Source organism: Erithacus rubecula (genome assembly GCF_903797595.1).
Source record: "Erithacus rubecula genome assembly, chromosome: 5".
In the NCBI taxonomy this organism is placed as follows: Eukaryota; Metazoa; Chordata; class Aves; order Passeriformes; family Muscicapidae; genus Erithacus; species Erithacus rubecula.
Genome location: NC_136687.1, coordinates 43,716,479 through 43,738,458, shown reverse-complemented (window position 1 = coordinate 43,738,458; position 21,980 = coordinate 43,716,479). Strand labels below are relative to the sequence as shown.

Here is a 21,980-nt window from a genome sequence, read left to right as displayed (position 1 = left end):
CTTAAAAACCCAAGTTAGGATAGTAGGCAATATTTTTAATTTTCCTTTGAGACTAACATTTTGCTTTTGATACTTGTCTGTTACTAAAAGTTGGATTTAGTTAACTGGGTCCTTCTTATGTATTTTAAAATGCATAGTGGGAGGGACCCCTCTGGCTCTGTATTCATTGGTATGAGCTCCTTGTTGAGGAAAAAGTTCCTGAAAGGCTTATTTGTGTATGATGTGAAGGAACCCAAGTATGGAATGCAGGGCTCCAAATCACATACCACTGTTCAGGAAAGGTCTCCGTGGGTATTTCTGGGAAAATGTTAGCTGAATGTTAGTTGAAAAAGCTGAGACAATGTTGGAAATTTCTAGAAAACGAAGACAAGACAAAGAAGTGAAATTGTTATGTCAGTGTAAACAATTCTATGCCAGTTTTTGTTGTTTCTCTTTGCCAGCAAGTATTTCACTACTCTTCCTCATTGGAAAAATCTTAATCTGAGACTTGGCAGTCTTCTGTCAAGAGATGAATCCAGTCCTTGTTTGCAGTGCATTTAAGATTAGTGCACAGGCATGGTTCCCTGGGAAAAAGCAGAGTTTCTAGGGAAGAGGGAAGGGCAACTTAAGCTGGAAGCAGAAGGGACCTTTTCAGAAAGCCCTCTGAGGTCAGTAGGGAGCTTTCATCTTCAGGTATTTGGTTCAGGCATAAAATTTCCACTTCTGCTCTGGAAGACTTTAGTGACCTTCTCAGCTGGATTTTTTTTAATCTTAGCATGCATTTCTAGGCTTCAGGCCCTGTTCCCTTGCTTTGAGCACACAGCTCCCATGGAGTAAGCAAAGACTGCTTGACTCTTGGTCTGAGAAAAATAAATTCCCAGCATTGAACTTTTATCATCTCTCTCGAGAGTGTTCAAGTCCTGACGGGTCATCACATGAATCTCAGTTGTATCAGTTCTGGCATAGTTATTTCTCTTGTGTATACTGAATCCCTGTAAGTACTGTTCAAGTTTACGTAGTGGGATATGTCAGATAAAATCATTAAATTTTGAGGAATGAACCTTAGAAGGTGCAGTAAAGCCATAATAAAGTTAAAATTTAATGGGAGTTTAAAAAAAAATCAGTAATCTTTGTAGGTTTGTCTCACAGATATCTTTGAAAATCTGGATTAGAAATCCTCTTAGTCTGCATCATATCTATTCAAGATGTTTATCTAGATGGTACAGATGAATCAAGGATATTTTGCTCAAAAATACCTTCTGTTTTGAAAACCAATTTTCATTTTTAAAATAAATTAGAAGTGAAGGATAAAATTTTGCAGCTGTTTCTTTTTTATATATATAAAAGGAAGGGTGAAAGTTTAAGATAAATCAAGAAAAAAGACATCCAAGGCCCAAACAGCACCTCCTTCCCCCATTAAGTGACTTTCTAAGATGAATTTGTCAAACAGCTTCTTGTTTGAGGAAATTGAGTTTAGAAGCTGGTGCTGAGACCCCTCTGCACCTTTTTCAAATGGTATTCCCAAACAGGTTTCATGAGTTAGGTGAAAGACATGTGAGAGTAGAATTACACTTGAGTAACTGTTGTGGACTTTGACTTCTCTTTATTAATGATAAAATGGAACTTGAAATAGAAGAAATAAAGAATAAGAGTTACAAAAAATTTTACACTGTATGCAAGAGAATCCTGAAAAGGTTTCGAATTTATAGTACTCTAACTGTGTCCCATAGAACTCTAACTACGTCCCAGCCACGTTACTTCTGGTCTGAAACTGCTTTTTCACTGATAGGATAGGCAGTAATTTCTTCAGGCTCATCTACTGTGGTGCAGAGGTGGCATTCAGCCTTTCAAATGGGCTTCTCCAACCCAGCAGTTTGGTTTGAGGTTATGCCAGGATCATTATAGCTGAAAGACCTTTCAAGTGTTTTCCTTCTGTGCAGCCTAATCAAGACAGCTGCTTTTTTAATGATAATATCTACAAGAAGACAAGAGCATGTTGCCTTAAGTTAAATGCATTTTTGGGTTTGTTTTGTTGGCCTTTCTTGTAACTCAGTCTCATTTCTAACATAATAAACACAGTTGCAAAGCATATAAGCCATGCAAAAGTCTATTACCTGGAGTAAGGGAAAAACCCCCCAGCAAACCATAAAACAACAAATGAATGTTGAACTCACCACTCACTATGATTTCCTAGAAACATTCTTGTTAGTGAGGTAGAGTCCTCACTATTTATACTTCCATACTTTTCATTTCTCCAGTGGAAGCTTTAAGGCAATTTTCATACAATAGTCTCAGAAATAATTTTGGAGTTGCTCATCTCTGAACAGTTAACAGCACAATTTAAATTGAGTCTTTGTTTTTTGGGGGGTCTTTTTGATGGTTGGTTAGTTGGCTTTTATGTTTGTTTGTTTGGGGGTGGGGTTTTTTGCTACAGAGTCACAAATGAGTTTTGACAAAAACTTGATGAGAGGTCAGTGGCTGTTTTACAGGATAGCAGGAGTGAAGGAAGCACTAAATAGGACATGCAGAGCAAGTCAGAACAGATCCAAGTGACAAATTATTACTCCCATTTTAATTCAATCACATATCATGATATTTGGCCTGAGTCAGTTGTTTTCCAAGCCAAAGTAATAAGATTGTAATTGTAAGGCATCATAATGGAATTAGAATGAAATATCATGATCTGCTTTGGTATTCATGAACCATACACAGTTGCTTGCTGCCCCTTTCCTGCACACAGGTGCAGGGGTCACTTGCAATTATTTCAACTGATTTGACTATATTTAAACTTCTGGCTCATGAGGTGTGTATTTTGGGAGTGAGCTGTGTGTACTTTGTACGTGGGAACTCACTGAGGCGCCTCACACCCTCAGGAGAGAGAGGATCCTCACAACCTGCTTTTCTGGGGTAGGCTGTACCTTAACCTGCAAGTGTGCATGTCTGCATGAGTGAGGTGCTGAAATAGAATGAAGGACTCTTTACCAAAAATAGTGACTTCTTGTTCTGTGTTTTGTAATGGCTGATAATGTAATAGAAATATGGCTTTAAGGTTCTTAAGGAGTCTTTGAGTTTATAGACCAAGACAGAATTTGCTGTAACCAACTTTTTTTCGGTGAGTTTTTAAAATAATACTGACTGTGCATTTTGGATTAGTACAGATGTATTTAAAAACACAGCAGAGAGAGGCATCTGGTGAGGTTCCTACTGATGTCCTTGCCATTCCCTGTCATTCTGTCACTTCAGCAAATACTGCTTAAAGCAGTACTTGCCTTTGTGTTTAGATTCAGTCTGAATAAGACATGAAACACAGGCTAGGCCTCTGATATATCTTTCTCTTTTTTGTTCTTCTCTGCTTTGAAGGCTGTAATGGACTGAGCAGCTGAAGTAATGTATTATATGAAGCATTTTACTGCACAAAGCAGTTTTGGAAGCAAAGGTGCCAGTGTGTCTGATAACTGATTTGCTTAACCAATTGAAAGCTGTATACATTGCTGTGTGAAAGTTCATTTAGCTGAAAAATAAGTTTTATTCTTGCAAATTTCTAGTCCAGAGTCACACAAGTATCTTAGTGGGACTCCTATTTGATTTGGCCCTAATAATACCTCAAACCTTCAAATCTGTCTGTGTTCTTTGACTTCTAGCACATCCCAACACCTATTTCAGAACAGTCTTGTGTCATGGTTTCATTTTCAAGCGTGTTGGGTAAGAAATTAATATTGCTGGGAAGAATCAACTAATATTGAGGGAGAAAACTTTAACCTAATATTTTGGGGGGGGAAATGGGAGCCTTAAATAGAAAGGATACCTTAAAAATCTCCTTTTGTTCTTATTTTTCCCCAGAATTCATCAGTCAGCCATCAAAATAAGACATCTTGATCCCTGGAAAATTGCTGTAATTGTTATTGGAACAGTGTTGGCAGTAGGTATCACCATTGGTCTCCTAGCTTATTTTCTGGCATATGGTAAGTTTTGCATAATGTATCACTGTTCCTATACTTAGTGAATTTCGTCTGTTCCTGTTTTGCAGATGATGCTGGGAGTTTTCACCAGTCTGTCTAAAGCTTATTTGGGGAAAAAACACTGGCGTCTCTAGAGCTCTCTTTCCTTCCTCATTTAGCATCTTTGCAGATCCCCTAGGAACATTTCCTGCTGCACAGGATGATTTAGGGCTGTGGTTTCTGTTGGTTTTCATTTACTTTCACTCATTTCACAGTGTCTAGTCTCCCTTACATGAGTGGCAAAAAGAGCCTTCTGCATGTATCTCTGAGATGTTTCTCTGTTCCCTTTCCCAGACCACTAGCAGCTTCCTGCTAGGGCTTAGTGTTGAGTGGACAGGCCAGGAAGGAAGGTAACTGAGCAGCAAGGTGTAGCTTGTCATTCTGTGTGAACCCCAAGTGCTGTTGGCTGACCAGAAATGTAACTGCTGGGAAAACTTGGATTAGGCCACCTAACCGATTCAGGTGCTTGCTCCTAGCTTTTGGAAGCTGTATTTGAGTGGGTTGGATACAGGTGAAGGCTCATCCACTCCCTAGATGTCAGGATAGCAGTCAGCACCAGGTGTTTCTCTAAAGTTCATTCATCTTGGTACTTTGAATATTGCCTGTTCCTCTTCTTTCCCTTGCAGATCAGAAGCTGTTCTATTACAGTGCCAATGTAAAAATCACCAACATCCGGTACAATAATGAATTTTCCAGACAGTCCTCAGGAAGGTTTAGAGACCTGAGCGAGAGGGTTGAGAGACTGGTAAGTTTGGATCATTGTGCCTTTTCCATTAAGGACTGTGTCATAATACAGGAGTCATTAATGTGAACAGCACAATCAAAGACCACAGGTCTGGTGCACTCTCAGTCCCCCGGTGGAGGGACCTGGGAAATGGATAGCAGGAGAGGCATGATCCTACCTGGCAGACCAGGCACTTGCCATTTGGCATCTTCTAGCCTGTCACTTCTGCAGTGATGAAGTAGATATTTAAAATAATCTCAGGTTCCTTCTATATCACTGATCATAGAATCATAGAATAATCTCCTCTGAAAAGGTCTCACATGGACCATCAACTCCAGCTCTTAAGTGAAATGCCCATGCAGTGATTGAACCCACAACCTTGGTGTTTTCAGCAGCATGCTCTAATAAGATGGACTAATCTCATCATTTGTGTGTGTTCTCTTTCCATGCCCTGAACCTGGCTTTGTGATTTATGTCCCATTGTCTCTAAGGAAAGCATTCTTTTACACCCTCTCCTTTACAGGGTGGGGAACTCTACCTGTTGGGCTGTTACTGTGTGTTGAGAAAACAATACACAAGCCCTTTTCCTGCACCTTTGGTATGTTTTGTTGGGAAACCCTTCTACAAATAGCAGAGGTTGATGAGTGGCTCTCAGTCATACAGTAGCTATGGAAATAAATAGACACATTGCAATTTCCTTTCTTGTTTTCTCTTTGAGACACTACCCCAGAGATGCTAATTACAGAGTTCATCTCTGTACAACAATAAGCATGTGATTGTCCTTGTATCTTTTTGTGTTTCATTCATCAGAATCCGATGCATATCTTGTACCTCCTGTTTGGCAACCATGCACAGATACCCAGTTAATAGGACAATGCTTTGCTCCCCACTATAATTTAATTTAGGGCAATGTTCACTTGTCTACAACAAATATGAGCTGGGCTGGACATTGCTCTGGAGAAGTAGGGTGCTGTGTAGGGACTTGGCAGTGCTAGCATCTCTTCACAGCTCCACTGCTGAGGGCTTCAGTGATCTTAGCCAAGCTGTCTTCTTCTTTGTGTGTCTGTTCTTTCTGCCCTCTTTGGCTACTGGAACCCATACCAGATTTCCCATGCTTCTGGTGCATATCTGTATGTGCAGAGTCTTACATGAACCGCATTTGCTTAGGTGCTACCAATTTACAACTGTGACCTAATAATTCAGGCCTTTCACCTTGTGATATAGGACCTTGGAGGGGGAATGTTCTCCCTGACCAAGAAGGCACTGTGTTGCTGAGGGGGAAGGAAGGTAAGGACTGAGAACAGTCTGAAGAATAACACTTCACTGAGTACAGTTGTATCCCTTCCTCCCACTCCATTCCTCTTTAATTTTTTTTTTAAAACATGTGCCTCCTTTGGCAAGGAAACACTTGTTTTAGCTAAGGAGTTTTTTTAGATAGTGTCCAATGCAGTCAGATTTCCTCTGAGCATGGCTATCAATTTAGATACTTGAATAGAAGCCAATGCTTTAGAAATCCCATCTCCTCTTTGGGTGTTGAGCAGTTCTGACAGTAGTGACAGTAAATACCAGTGCAGGTTGAGCAGTGAGAATCATAATATCAGGGCATGTTAATTGTACCTGATAAGTAACACCATAACAAACATACATGGAACTATGCTGTCTTTCCTTTATTCCTGTAACATTTCTTCAGACCTATTCTTAATCCAGTCATTAAATTCTATGTTCCTCTCTCAAATTTTATGAATACTTTGCTTATATAAATGGTCTCTGCTGTAAGTTTGACTTTTTGTGGTTTTAGTTCCAGGTGTTTCATTTAACAAGGATGTATGAGATTGAGAATTGTCCATAACCTTTTTGAAAGCAACTCCATACAGTAATAAAACAGTGTGTTCCTTGTAAGTCTGATTTTATAACAGCAAAACTCATTTTGTGGTGATGAAAATCAAAGCAATATTTCCAGACACACATATCCTCTTGATATCTTGACAGATAGCTGTCTCAGAACATTTGCATTTTTATTCTCAGCATCTTCACAGCAATTCTGTGATAAGAGGAGGAGAAATTTGAGTGTTTATCACATTTTCTAATTTGTCTGGATTTACCAAAACCCTTTGCAGTCTTTTCCTGGCTGGTGTCAGAGTTTGGATGTCCAAGCCTTCCCATTGTCATAGTAGTAACGATACCTTAAGCTCCTGTTATGAAACAGTGAGTCAATGCAGATAAATGCAATGTCTTTCTCAACACTTGGTGCAAAGTGAACAGAAGTGAATCATCTCAGATAATCAGAAGCATTCAAATTACCTGAGTTAATGCAACTCCCTGCCAAGTGTTCCCTTCTCTGACTCCCTCCTGATGAAGCCCTCTTTCATTTGCCTCCAGAAAGACCCAGAAAGGAGCTCTTTCCAGAGCTGGCGTTTCACCAGGAAAAATGTTTTTACTTCATATGAAAGTCGTATAGTGACTTCCTTGGGACCTGCAGCAAATGCCTGATGTTTGCTTTGGTTTTCAGATTTGAATAGTAACACCCATTGTGTGAACAACATTCCTGACTCTTATCTCATTGAAGGTGGGAGGGAATGCAGCCAGATCATGCCAGAGAGCTGATGAAGCTGGTGCACCAGTCAACATCTCAGGGCTGACTGGAAAGTCTGGAAAATGTCTTTTGGGGTGGAGCTGGGGGACCTGAGGAACAGATGATGAAAGGTCTTTGTTCCTTGGCTGCCTTCTTGTAAGTGTCTGTGAGTGTTCCCTTTGTGCTCTCTTGAAAAATCAGACTTGACTGAATGACACTAGGGAAAGAGATTTCAGCTCACCAGAGCCTCCTTGTTTTTCTAGTTGGACCAGTCCCTCTTCCCTTGCCAAGCTAAAATGCTCTGTGCCAGACTGTCCCCTCTTGCACTGGATAAAAAGGGTACAATCACAACCTTATGGCTCTTTCTCCACTATTTTATAGTGGGTTCACTTATTGTGTGGCTCATCTGCACAACTTTTACCCACTATTTTTCTCCAACTCCTTCACCAGACTTATTTTTTCCTTCTTCCACAAAATGTGTCAATTATTTTGGATTTCCCAAGAATGCCATGGAGATACTAACTACCCTCTTCCTAACAGTATGCTGGGAGAGACTTCCAAGGCTCAGCTTTAAGCTTTGCTTCTTCAGCCTCTCTGGCCTGCCAAAGAGTGAAGGGAGCTGTGACAATCAGACCTTGGTGACTGGGATGATCCCAGTTTCCTACTCTGGGCAGCTGCAGTATCTGCCCTGTGTGCAGGAAGAAGGGTGGAGGAGTGTTGCATCTTGTGCAGAAAGTCATCTTTGATGCCAAGGGAAGGGGATTTGCAGTCAGGAGAGCTTGAAATTAATACCTCAATCTCAGTGGAAGTTGTCTCAGCTGAGGGCTGGCAAGTTTCTAGCTGTGAGAGAGGTGGATATCAAGCACCCACAGCAGGTGACCTCTTCAGTACATGGCTGGTTGCTCAACAGAAACAGACACCAGCCTTTACTCTGCCCACCAGGGGTTTGTAAAATGTACCTGTTAGCTCTTTTTTGCCACTACAATAAATTTCTGATACTTCCTCCTAGAAATGGTGGGCTTTCCCCTCTTCAAGGAGAGCCTATGCAACGTTTCTCCTTAATAAGCATTTTATCTCCCTGTCTCCTTCTCTGGACAGAGCTTTTCCCAGCCCTGCTGTGTGGCTGCTTCTCCCTCTCTGAGTCCATGTGTGGAACCTTGTGCTGGACACCATATCCTTTCCCAGCTTCTGGGGCTTTGTCCTGTCATTCCCTGTCACTCCTGCTCCCATGTGCTGGTAAGCCAGGCTGTGAGCTGGGTGGATGGATGTTCCTCAGGTATGCGGGAGAGTTGAGGTGTCTGTTTTCCCTCCTGGAGTGCCTTGAGCCATGGAATGGACTGACATGGCTTTCCCCTCTTGTCTCATAATCCAGTAGGCACCTGGGTTACCCCCTTTCCTTCCACCATCTGAAACCAGCATTAGCTGGATCTGGGCAGAGGGGTTGGGGATTATATTAGAAACATACCTGGATACTTCCCCTGTAAAACTACTGCCTATCCAAATATTTATCTTGAATTAATGGAATTTCATCAAGTAATTTTCAGCTCAGAACTCATCACTATGTGTCAGGACATCTCTTGTAGAAACAGACGTCTTGCTTCAGCTGCTTCAAGTGACAAGAGAATCTTCTATATCCTTAAGTACAAGTTTTGGGGAAAAGTTTTTATTAATACAGCTCTTGAAGTTTGTCCTGTCTGATGGAGCTGAATTAGTGTGGGTTTACTTTAATGTCTCTACCAGGTATTGCAGAAGCACTTGAGATTCCACAGGAAAATGCTGCACAACAGTTCTGATAATAATGTCTATTCTCAGTACATTGAAGGGCTCACTGCTGAGTCCCTGTTCTGGAACTGGTGAGGAAGGAGGCAGTTTTCTCCCTTGGCAGATGATGATTATAGAGGTCATTAAGACACAGCTCTCACTATGAATTGAATGGAGAATAGAGGAGCAACCAGGTGTTTTGCACCTCCTGTCCTCCCTCAGCTGTGACACCTGATAACCCTATTCGGTGGAAGGGTTAGCCTTCAACAGGATGCTTGTAACTGAAAGGCTTTCTGCTTTATACCCGGGGAGAAGGTGAGCAGATGAGGCTGCTGTTTTACAGCACTTGGTCTTTTAGGGTCACACATGACTCAAGTCTTCCTGGGGAGCAGAAGTGTGTATATTTGGGAGAGAGAGGGTGGTGAAATACAAATCCCTTCAGAGCACATAGCACCTGCAAAGCACCTGCAAAGGCAGGTGAAACTGTGCATGAGGTGTGTTTGTCACACCTTCCACGTGGGTGTTTAGATAAAGCCCAAAAGTCTGTGGCTTGCTCCATCAGTGCCTTATGATCCTTGGGTCGGGAGGTTAATTCAGTAGGAGTAGGTCCCCAAGGCAGCAGGTTTTTGAAACGCTCCTAAAGAATATTTGTTCTGGGAGACCAGACTGTGAAGATCCTGATAAGTAAACATGCCCCAAGAAAAGGAAGTATGCTGAAGTTCAAGGGAGTCTGACATGACTCTCATTTTTACAGCAAATGAAAAGTGGAGGTATCTACAAGTATTATGTAGTTTAATCTACTGTGTGTGCAAAACCTGCACTTATTTCCCCCTCTTAGCCCTTAAAAAAAGAGAAAATTTAATATAAACTAGCCAAATCAGAAATTATGGTATCTGCACCAGCCAGATCTTTCCAAGGACTTTTCGTAGTCTTGCAACACCCAGACCAAACTGAGTAAGAATGTTCTGGCTGTAATAAATTTCAAAAGAGATTTGGTAATGTTTATGGATAAAAATCCCAAAATCTAAAAGTCTCTTTGTAAACTCAAGCATTCCTAGGCTTTATATGTGCTCCCTCAAGTATATATATATAAAGTATATATGTATAGTACCAATATAAGGTGAAAAGAGCAGAACTTCTATTGAAAAATTTTCTTGTTCATCACTAAAGTAAATTTTATTTTCAAATCCATCTATAGTACAAAAGTCTCTTAAAGCTTTTTAAATTTAGTTTTTTAGAGACCTTAAAAATAATAGTCTGCTCTTTTTTTCTTCTCAAAAACAGGATTGTGAAATTGGGAAATAATCTTTTATCCATGAAAAAAAAGTTATTTAAGGAATATTTTGAGAAGAAAAATAACAAAATAAATTTATGGGATTTGATAACTTCCACTTTATAATCTTAATTTTAAGGGGATGATTCTCACAAGTAAGAAGCATTGCCCTTGGACTAGCATGGTACAATAGGGGTGCCCTCTATGGGTGGCTGGGGCTAGAAACAAAGCAGAAGGGATTTTCTACAGTCATTCAGCCAAGAGGGAAATAGCAATGGATCAGTGGCCAAGATGACAGCCTGGCAACATATTTATTTAGCTCTGGAATTAGAGGTTGACAGCACACTTGACTGTCAGTATGTATATATTCAGGTATGGCCCTAAAGAGATAGGTGAAATGTACTCTGAGAGAGGAAATAACTCACAGAAAACACCTGCATCTCACTTGTGATGCTGTTTTTAGAAGTTCCTATTGAAATTAAAAGAAGAAAAATACCATTGGCACGGGTATATATTGCATAGATTAAAAACTGGCATGCTTTCTTGCTTTTTGTTTCCAGTTTTCCCTGTTTCCATGGATCACATGGAAAGAGGAAAAATGAGCACAGGAAAAAGTAGCACAGGAAATTAAATATTGAAGAAAATACAAAACACTTTTAAATGCTGGTGTGAGTTGATGCAGTGTGGCACATGAAACTTTTGCTAAATGCTTTTGATCACCTCTAAGAGCTCAAATTTTCAAAGAGCTGTACCTAAATTTTATGAATTTTCAGGATTAAATCATTAGTTATCAGAAATATGCCTAATATCCAACTTTTTTCTCCATGTAAATTCAGTGATCCTTCAACTTGTTTCATTCTTTGGCTTACTAATGCAATACAATTTTCTCAAGTAATAGGCATGCAAGTTGATTTTTCTTTTACATTTTTTTATTGGTTCATCAAAGCAGAAGTTGTAATATGCATGTAAAAATCCAGAAAAATTATAAACAATAAACAAGTGACTCTAATACAGATCCAGTGTGCATCATGAAAAGCTCAAAAATGTGCACAAAAAGAATGGATGTGAACCTGAAGCGGAAAAGGGAATTAAAAATTAAGTAAAGCACAGCTATCAATTGTGTTTGTGATTAAGGGTAGAATCTTACCTTAATTATAGACTCACAATCCAGAATTACAGCATTGTTTGCAAGTAATTATATCAATGAACTGATTCAAGATGCAAACCAGTGATCAAAATCTGGCTGGTCAAGAGAGTGTCGGGTTAGATCCTGGTGTTGTCCAAAGGGAGAATCCAAATTCAGTACTGAAGTTGTGTTGCTGGTGGTATTATGGCACTTGTAAGCTAAATACATAATTAACAGTCTTCCTTAGATTTCACAAAACTGTTATTTTCCTAAGAGGTATTTGCTCTTGTATTTCAGCTCCTTACCCCTAAGTATTTTTTAAAAAAAAACCCCCAGAATGTGCACAGTAATTTTCCTGGGGAAAGTGTGTAATTTTGGGAAGAAAAAAAACCCCAACCACAAAGCCCTTCTCTGGATATTGAGATGCTTTTCTCACCAAACCTGATTTTCTCTCCAGGAGTTGGAAAGTTCTCCCCCTAAGTGGACAAAATTTTAATAGCAGTGTGAAAGTTTTAGGAAGCTAATTATGGATAATTGAAAGCAGGGAGTAGGAATGAGAATACTTAGGTGACCTTAATTCCAGCTGTCACTAATACACATAACTATAATGAAACACTCATGTCATTACATGCTTTTGAAATTGGTTGCACCAAGCACAAGCATGGTACTTTAAATCCTGACGTTATCCCATGTATTAGTCCTCTTAATTTAATTTATCCGAAACACCAATCTTTTTAGGAACTACTGTACAAGGGCAATTATTCCTCTTTTGCAGATATGGCCTCGGGAACCATCCAGCTGAGCTCCTTATTTCAGAGCAGTCAGACAGTGCTTACTCACCCCTCAGCTTTAGCAGCCCTGTTAGCTTAAACTCCGTGAGGAGTTTGTGATGCCATTTGCTGGTGTTTGGGATCACCCAGCTCTTGCCTGCTGTGAGATCTGCTGTCTTTGTGTGTGTGGCTTCTGATGGGAAGGTTTCTGATCCTCTGGTTTGCTGGAGGCATGGGGACCATTTCACTTGCTCTCCATCAGGTCCGTTTTCTTCACCTTGGGCAAGGGCTGTGGCCATAGGGCTGTGGTAGTAATTGGAATGCCTGTTCCCAAGGAGAGTGTCATGTCCACATCCTGGTTTGGAACAGTGCCACATTCTTTTTTGCTGTCCCTGTCAGTCTTTCTCCTTGTGTCCTCTCTCAACTCCTTAGTTGAAATCATGGCAGTAAAAATGTCAGGTTCTCAAAGGAGCAGCTATTGGATTTGAATTATGGTCAGTTCCAGGGGCCTTAGCAAGTTGAGCTGTAAAGTGGGAAGAGTCACTGAATCAAGTGGTATGTTGCAATTAATATTTGTGGTCAAAAAGCTTTAAAAATCACTAATAATAGGCTTTACAACCTTAGCAGCTACTGAGGTAAGAGGAAGAATGTAATATGAGGGTAGCTGGCAGCAAGCAAAAAAGCAGTACTTTTGAGCAACCAGAGGCTTTGTGCTCCCAAGCCTACTGAATGCTTTTGAACATCCCATGCAAGTAACTCAGTGCGTTCAGCAAATATTCCTGAGGAGAGTTCTGTCAAACGAGATTTAAGATAACTTTTTGATAAACTTTGTGACCCCGTGTGTGGTGGCAGAGCAGTGTGTGGTGGGAGAATGTAAGGGCTTGACACAGCCAGCCTTGCTGAGTCACTTCCAGACATAGCCACACATCTGGGCAAGCCACATGTCAGTTCCATACCACCCTGGAGTGATGGGATCCCTGTCATGACCTATTCCAGAGTTTGGGTATTTTTTGGGTCTCAGGGAGGAAGGACATATTGTGCGACTCTGAAATCACAAAGATTTTTACAAAAAAGAATCACAAAGATTTCAGCTCATGGGCCTCAGAAGGTTAAGCATGGTGCCACACAAGAAAAAAAAAAAAAGATGATGAGATCTGGCATTTTTTTGAAACAGAATAAGAAAAGAAGTCTTGTTCATCAAAGTATAAAACAACTTCTGGCTACAAGGAACAAGGAAGAATTTCCTTTTGACTAGGTTTATACAGGTGGGAATGTTTTGCTCTCTTACTTCATCTTTGGTGCTAGCCAAAGTAACTATTAGTTACTGTATTGGTTGGACCAGCACTCAGGAACAAAGTCCAGTTTGTCTAAAAAAATTGTGCTGCATAGAGAGAAGTGTAGTAAAAAGTATAGAGAATATGAAATTAAACTGAGGAAATTAGAAATGTCATTAAGCCAAGCTAGTCAGCAAACATGAGCTAAAAGAAAATCTTGTTTAGACAAATGCTAAAATAAAGACTGTCAGGAAAATGCTTCTCATTTTAAAGGAGCAAGACTTCGTGCTTGGTTCAGAATGCTCATAGACCTTGCCTGCAGCAACAGCTGTCATAGTTGAGCTATTGCTAGACAAGGGCCAGGAAAAACAGTGAGATGCACTTGAACAGTGGCAAATTTAAGGGATCTGGTCATGACAGTGTCACTTTTGAGAGGCTGTAATCAAAGCAAAACATTTAAAATTAGTGTAAATCTCACAAGCAAATCCAGGTCACACCTAGTGACTGGACAAAATCCTAGTTGCTTTTGCTCCCATGGTTGTGACTCAAGCTGGAAGAAAAACTATAAGCAGGCTGGAGAGAAATGTTCTCTGTTTGGTGCGTGAAAGGCTTCACCAAAAAAAGAACTGTAAAAATATAAGGCAGAACATTAATCTCTGAAAGTTTTTATCTGAAGGCATCTTCCTACACACTCTCGTCTTACACAAACTCTGTATGAATATAACAATTACTCTTAAAAATTCAGGTTACCAAAATCATAGTTGAAGGAAAGATGATATTTGAGTCATATTTGCCACACGAATTAATCAGCAGGTGAGCATTAGGCCACAGTGCAGAGGTTCGGCTAGCCTTTCCTTCATGATAAAATATAGTAGATTGCAAAAGTAAAAAATGTTAGCTCACATTTGAGGGTGTTAAAGGCCCTGCAAGGTTCACTGAAAACAAAGCCACCCTTCGGTTTTTGTTTTTTTTTTTTTTTGTCTGTGGGTGATGTAGTGCTAGGGCACCTCTTAAAGGTGGGGAAGTTAGTGGTAGTATAATGAGAAAAGTGTCTGCTTTCTCATTCAGATATGAAAGTGTGAAAGAGAATAGAAGCAACACAGATTTGGTATAATTTTAAATTATATGCTTCCTGTTCTCCCCATGAAAATAACTAATATGCCTTCTGGATTGGATGTTCTGAAAACAGTGGCTGTTGCTGATACTTTAGTTGCATTTGGATTCCATAGATTCCTTTTGTGATAATAAAAGCACCGTATGTAGTTGTGTTTTGTGAGACACCACTGGAAATCTATCTGCTGCAGCACATGGTGCTCCTCATCAGACTGTATGGAACATCTTGGAAGTGGTCCAGGCTGAGGAGAAAAGGAGAAAGCTGAACATGTTGGGAGTACAAAAAATGCAGTCACATAAATTGCTTAGGCTGAAACAAAGATACACAAGAGAATGGGTGTAGAAATAAGGATCTCTGTATCTGCTGCAGAAGTGCAGGTGGAAAGTGCAGCAAAAACACTTGACATCTGAGACTATAAGTTATCTTGAAAATACAATTGTCAGGAGGAGATAAAGAATTTGGGAATGTCAAATGCATGCAAACCTCTCTTGTAAGGGATTGCAAATTCCTGCCCTCTTCAGTCCCAAGCTGAAAGTCACTCTGCTTTCACTGTACTTGTGAGCAACACAGCAGCTTGAGGTGCATCTCAGCCCAGCTCAAGGCTCTCTTTTGGTTGCAAAGCATTCCACAAAGAAGTCCCTGTCCCAAAGATCTCAAAAATTCTCAAAGACAATGCAGCTGAAGATAGCACATGCCACTGCATGCCACAAAGCTGGCAGTGCTGCTTAGCCACATGCTTCTGCTTACACAATCACTGGTGAAGCAGTTAACACTGTGACAGAAACAATAAGCAAATGTTATAATTTTAAAAAGCAAAGCAAAACACCTCCTCTTTGTCTATGGGCAACTGCTTCCAATGACCAGGGGAGGTTGTGGTAGAACAGGATGCAGAACTATAGGAAATAAAACTCTTTTTAATTGGATGCATGATAAAATGCAGCTGGCAATCTGCATTCTGCATATCTACAGTAGCTTGTTGCAGTTGAGATGTCTTTTTCTATAGAATTTTGTCTGTTCCAAATGTCAAACTATTTGCAGATAACTGCCAGTAAGAGCAAGGTAAAACATAGCTAAATGCATGACCATTAAAAATGTTTCTTTTTTCCTTTACTAATACATGCTTAAAATCACCTTAAAATAATCACTGTAACATATTCATATTGAAACTATTCTACTTCAATATCCCGGTGTAATGCCATAAAGCTTCATCTTGAGACAACCAAGGCTGGAAAACAGGGGTGTTTGTGCTCCTTGGGAGGAATCACTCCCAGATTTCATGCTTACATGCTTGTTTCTGTATCTGACATATTTCAACATACTAGTAGTTTGAGAACAATTATTTTTTCTTTTCATTTGGAAAACAGGTCATTGAGACTTGGCTAAAATAGACTACCTTTAAAGGCTAAAAACCAAAAAAAAGACAGCTTATATGATGTTATAAAGCATTTCTATGCAGTTCTTCCTGTAATGCATTTGATGTTAACAGGATATGTTCAATTTACTGGGTCTTATTGGTAGGAGGAGTTGCTGCATAACTCACCAGTGACTCTGCTGTTTCTCAATCCTTCAGTGATCCTGAGCCCTTCCTGGCAGAATTTCATGCCATGTTATATCACGCTGAGCTGTCTCAGACTGATCATGCAATCTTGAGATGACATCTTGGCAGGATGTGGTTAAGCAGGAACCAGTAAAGATGTTTTTTGGGGATCAATTCCTTAGGAGTTCTAGATTTCCAGTTTCTGATGAGAGTTGCTTGACAATTGTCCAAGCATGTGGAAAATCACAAGGGTGATAGGGGAACATGATAATCAAATCATAATTTGAAATTGGTGGTTTTGCTATAGGCTAAGGGTAAATGCTGTTTCAGAAAGGACCCCTACAAGAAAGGCTGAGTGCACTGCAGAGCACAGCATACTGTACCTGCTCTGTGGGCAGTCTTTAGGAAGCTGTGCTTTGGAAGACTGCAGCAGTATGTTCCAAGGATGTTTATATTTCTCGTTATATCGGGAGTTGATGAGACAGCACTGCAGTGGCACACTGATGTAGCCATAGGACATTTAGAAAAATAAGCTTGTTTTTTTATGATGTGCCTTAAGTCAAACAGGAAATAGTTAGAAAAGGTCTGTGACAAAATTAACTAGAGGCTGGGCTGCATTATGTTTCTTGGCACTGTAAACTGTGAATTTGTAACTGAATGCTCTTTTCTGAATGTTCCTTCCAGCAATATGTCTGCCTCCCTCCTTTTTGTTGTTATCTTATATTTCTTTTTTTCAACAGATCGACAAGACCTTTTACAATTCCATTTTAAGGAAAAAATACATCAGTTCACGCTTAATCAGAGTGAGGTATGTGAGATTATAATAAATGCACGCAGCTGAGATAAAATTAAATGTACACCAAGCCCAGCTAGATCTGATTCAGTAAAGTGTATTGTGTATAAAACCAGAGCATAATGCCTAACTGAGCATCATCTGTTTCTGAACCCTGGTCTCCTTTGGATCATAATGCAAAAGATACCCTTCCGTCAGTCCAAATTCCAACAGGTTCGTGTTCACACCTTGAACAAGCTTTAGTTATTAAAGCAGAGATAACTAAAGCTATCTAAAACCAAAAAGGATCTTCAGAACGATTTCTTAATGCAGATGTCATTCCTAGCATTGCTGTTGTGCTGGGCTTGTCAAGTAAAACTAGGCTGTGCTGGCTCAGAAAGTCCCACTTATCACTGTGGCTCTAAGAATGGGCATAAGTAGCCGCCCAGGGAACAGTAGCAGCACAACAGACGTGTAATAACTGCTTCTTGTTATGCTTCCTGCCTCCAGATATTTACCACTCAGAAGTTCTTGAAGTGGTTGGGATTTGTTTAGCACCCCTTGGTGGCATTATTTTCCAAGGACTTATCTATTGACTCCTGGACTCTTAAAATCTGTGCACCTCAGTCCTTTAGGAAGGAGATATGTGTTAAGAATGACCTCCTTTGGATCACTCAGTGATCTTGTGCTGAAAGAGATGATAAAAAGTTGATCACTACTCCTCCTCTCCATGCAATTACTGATGCTGGATCCTCCCATCATATCCCTTTTCTCTCTTGTATTCAATAAGATCCACTTTTTTTTTCCAAATGCCAGTCTGCTCAGCATTCTTTGCATTCAAACTGTTTCTTATCATCCTGTACATCTCTCAGGTCTGCTATTCCTGCTTTTTTGAGATGAAGGGGTCAGACCCATAGTTGAGATTATCATTGAACAATGTAGAGCTTTTTTTTCCTCTTTTACTCTCTGTTCAACTGACAATAATATATAATGTTTATTTTTTTAACCATTGTTAAGTGCTGAAAATTATTTTTTTTCTAGAACTATCTATTGTACTACTATGATCTTGTTTCTGAGTGACAGTGTCCATCACTTTGCAAATAAACCTTGAATGTTTTCATAATCAGACTAAAGCTGCAACACTAAGATCTAATCCTTGTGAATGTGTTTCTCCTTGTTCTTACATGGTTTGAGACATCTTGCCTCTTCCTCTATCTTAGGTTAATCCCCAGTTACACACAAGTCATTATTGGAATGTAGCTTTAAGGATATTTTTTGATACTGGCAGAGTGTTGCAAGCATAGGCAGGGTGATTTAAGGATCTGAGAGGCCAATATGTAGGAATAAGTGGTATTTTTCGTTACGGTAGACTGAGGTACTTGTGATCTTTGCTGTGTTGGATGCAAGATTTGTATGCGCCAAAGCTTGTTTGCTTTTTCAGATAGACACTTTATGCGTCTTCAAGGGCTCAGACTGCAAGTTCTTTTGAGCAGGGAAATGGTTGTGAATTTACTTGGAAAGGATTGTGTGTATCTTTTGGCTCAGTATAAGCAATGCATTAACAATAATGCCCTCTGCTCACTGAGAAAGACAATACTCATCTTGACTAGGTGTCCTTGGCTCTGGATCTCTGCTATATACTAAGTGAATCAAGGTGGGCAGTACTTACCTGAGGGTTTCGAGAGGTGTGGTGTGCTTGCAAGAGTTGATATGGTAATTCCAGTGTGGCATAGCACAGGAAGAGGAGTGGGGGGAGCGGTGAGGGAACACCTCAGAAATGCAGAGCAACACCCACAGTTGGATCAGATAATATCTGGAAAATAAATGAAGTGGCAATCACATTGAAGTTGGGACAAATGGAAAAAACAGTCTGTTGAAAAGGTCACATATGACTTCTCAGTCTCAATTATGAGATCCATGAGGCAAGGAGTGTGTCTTTCTGCTCACCTACAAACCATTTGGCATGCCTTTGTGTATTTAAAACACATGACCTTTTCTTTCCTTTCACAGGCCATATCATCCATGTCTGTTTCAATTTGGTATCTGTTCCTTTCAAAGATTAAAGCCTGATTGCATGAGTTCTGTATAAGCTGCCTGTCTTCTATTTTCCTTTATGTAATTACAAATTTCCAAGACTGTGAGACATAACTAGATCTTCTCTTTTCCTTTCCTATCTAAAGACACAGCAACTTGCTTTCAGCTCTCCCCCTGTATGAAGTAACTGTGATTTCATCTGTTGTGGCTTGTGTCTCACTGCTTCTTAGTGCAGGTGGGAGGAGGCACAAGAGAGAATGTTCCTGGTGCAAGCTCTTACTTTTCCTTTGTGATGACCAGGGACAAGCCATCTGCAAGTACAGAGCAAGATTTACTATTCCAGATTAGTCAGTTTGATGTTTGTAGTCTATCGTTCCATCTCTTGTGGTATCTGATGCCTTAAGGAAAAAGAAATACTACTACCAGATGAATTCAATCTTACAAGACTTTTCTCCCTTTTCTTTCCTCTGACCTTGCATTAAATTTGTGGAATTGTGTGTCTCAATGTGTGTGCTGCTTTCAAATCCACTTTCAAATGAGGTGTTAAAAGCCCTTTTTGTGATCCATCTCTTTGACTTTAATTAATGGACTGTGAGTATGCTGCCAAGTTTCATTTATTGTTGCACAACATGAGGTTATTTAGGAACATTCTCCAAGAGGTTGCTGTGGTGGAATTAGGTTGTGTGGTCTTGCTCCATCTCCCAAAGAGGCCCAAGTACCTTTTTGATGATATTGTAAATTTTTATTCTGTGTATGTATAGGGCTGTTGAAAGGTCTGTGTAGAAACCATTACCTCATTTTTCTGAAGTGCTGTTTATCCAGCTTTTCATTGCAATTAAATCAGTTCATTCCTTCCTCTCTTCTGTCTCAAGCATGCAGTTAGAGACTGCTTTTCAGACTCTTATAAAATTGGTCTAGCCATTTGTTCACAGAAAGCATTATGCTGTCTTCTAGCCTATGATGCATTTGACCATTCAGCATTCTTGGATTTCTTTTGGAAATTCTTTCGGAAATTCTTTCTCACAAATGTTTGAAAATGTATTTAATCTTTTATGTTATATTGCCATTGCTAGAGGAGCTAAGGTAAAAGCTAAGAAATGCAGAAATGGGCTGAAGGTAACAAAACTCTTTCATTGGTTTGTAGCCCAGATACTGATGGTGTGATGGCAGAGGCTTTGCTCACATTCTGGTTCTCCTCTACGGATTCTAGAGAAACATTGCGGGAAAGAGTTGAAAAGATCTTACGGAGGGGCCTGAAAAAATACACAGGACCTCTGCGAATAAATGTCCGATCTTCAACCATCTCAAGTAAGTATATTACATTTCTTTTAAAAGTAATTATTTCCATTTCCTGATTGATGGGACTTGATTTTTCCCTTTTGATTAAGCTTTTGATGTTACTATGTCTGAATGAATCTTTCGTGCTCCTTAGACTAAAATCAGTGGTAACTGCTCCTAAATCTCTAAAAAAACCCCTTAAATATATAAATAGGAGCAGTTACCTTGTGGTTTCCCATTACAGCCTCAGCCTTCCTCCAAACCACAGTACCAACTTTATGTTACTGTCATGGAGACTGAAAGTGCAGGAAGTATACTTGGATGACAGAGGGAAAGAATCAATGCACTGATAAAATAAAATAAAATAAAATAATATATATAATATCAAAATCCTTGCAAACTGCCCAGAGAAAAGGGAAAGAAAGGCATAATGTTCTTATCTACATGACTTCTCATGGGAAGGGATTCTATCCCCTTCTTCATGAAGCATACATGAATCTGAAGGATATGAACATTAACTGCACTATCTTCTATACTTCAGTTCTGCTACAGAATTTTTGTGCAGGCTTAGAATCTTGTGTCTGTCTTGGCTTCACTTATATACAGTCAGCAGGTTTTTTTGGTGTCAGATTTTTCAAGAATGGATTGCTGGTTGACAGATACTTGCTCCATTTATTTTTGCAGAACTGCTTGCTCCTAAATGCAAGGGTGACAGTACAGTAATAGGGTGGGTGCTTGCTACTTGCTATTCCATGCTAGATTACTTGAACCAGCAGAAATCTGCAGAGGTTAGATGACTGCATTTAGAGAACAAGAAACCTGGACCAGATTCCAGAGTGGATGGATCCAGGTTTCCTCTCACTCAGAAATGAGCAGAAGCAACTTCTCGTTCCTCTTCTTAGTGCTTGAACTGGGCACATATTTGCATTGTGGTAATGCAATGAAACTCAAATATGAGATGTCACATCCCCATTGTTCCTTGATGGGCCAACCACCCCTTTCCCTTTGGCTCAGGATGATAGGTGAAATCCCTCTGGGCAAATAATCACCATTTCCCTGCAGTGCTGTTTATATGCCAGTAGTTCCTGTTCAACAAAGTGCACGTGTAAATTCTTCCAAATAAACACAGTGTGTGGGCATCAGAGAGATTCAAAGACTTTTGGTTTTGTTTACTGTGAAAAACAAGTTTTGCTTTCTTGGTAGATTTTAATATAAGTTTAATAAAATAAGGACAATAAAGCAAAAGGTTACAGTGACTGGCTGCTTGGCATGCTGCCAAGAGCACACCTTAACTCAGAGAACACTTTGTTAAATGCATCAACTTGTTGCATATTCATAGATTTCATGCATTATTCAAAATTACCCCCCCCCCTCCACCCCAACCGGTAAATCAACATTTTTACCTTTTTTTTTTTTTTTTCCTTTCTTTTTTTTTCTTTTTCCCTTTGTGGCTCTTTCTTGTCAGTTCACTCTTTGATAATGGAGATCAATAAATCTTTTTCTTGGAGTTCTGGTGTTCATCACCCCTGTCTTTATCCAGATAGAATAGTACAAGAATGTGAAGAATTTCCTGATTATCTTTTTTACTATTCTCTGAGTCAGTTACATGAACAAAAGCTTTTTACATCACTGTGTGTCCAAGTTTGGGACAAATTTTAGGAAAAAGACTTCCAAAGGGTCTCCTCCCCCCCTTACAATTCTTTCCTTCACTAAGCTCGGAAAGAATTTTTTTCAGGGGAAAGTGGAAAAAACTTTTTTATTAACAAAA

General features: G+C 39.7%; 1 protein-coding gene across 1 annotated transcript in view; it reads left to right on the top strand.

Moving 5' to 3' along the window:
* LOC306801903 (transmembrane protease serine 11E-like) overlaps positions 1-21,980 on the top strand; it is a gene marked incomplete at its 5' end in the record, with an annotated part of 44,189 nt that overhangs the window by 4,677 nt on the left and 17,532 nt on the right. The window contains 4 exons of the mRNA XM_079305451.1: positions 3,820-3,941; positions 4,604-4,722; positions 16,869-16,936; positions 20,079-20,242. Coding sequence (XP_079161577.1) covers positions 3,820-3,941; positions 4,604-4,722; positions 16,869-16,936; positions 20,079-20,242 — 473 coding nt within the window. The remainder of the gene's footprint in view (positions 1-3,819; positions 3,942-4,603; positions 4,723-16,868; positions 16,937-20,078; positions 20,243-21,980) is intronic.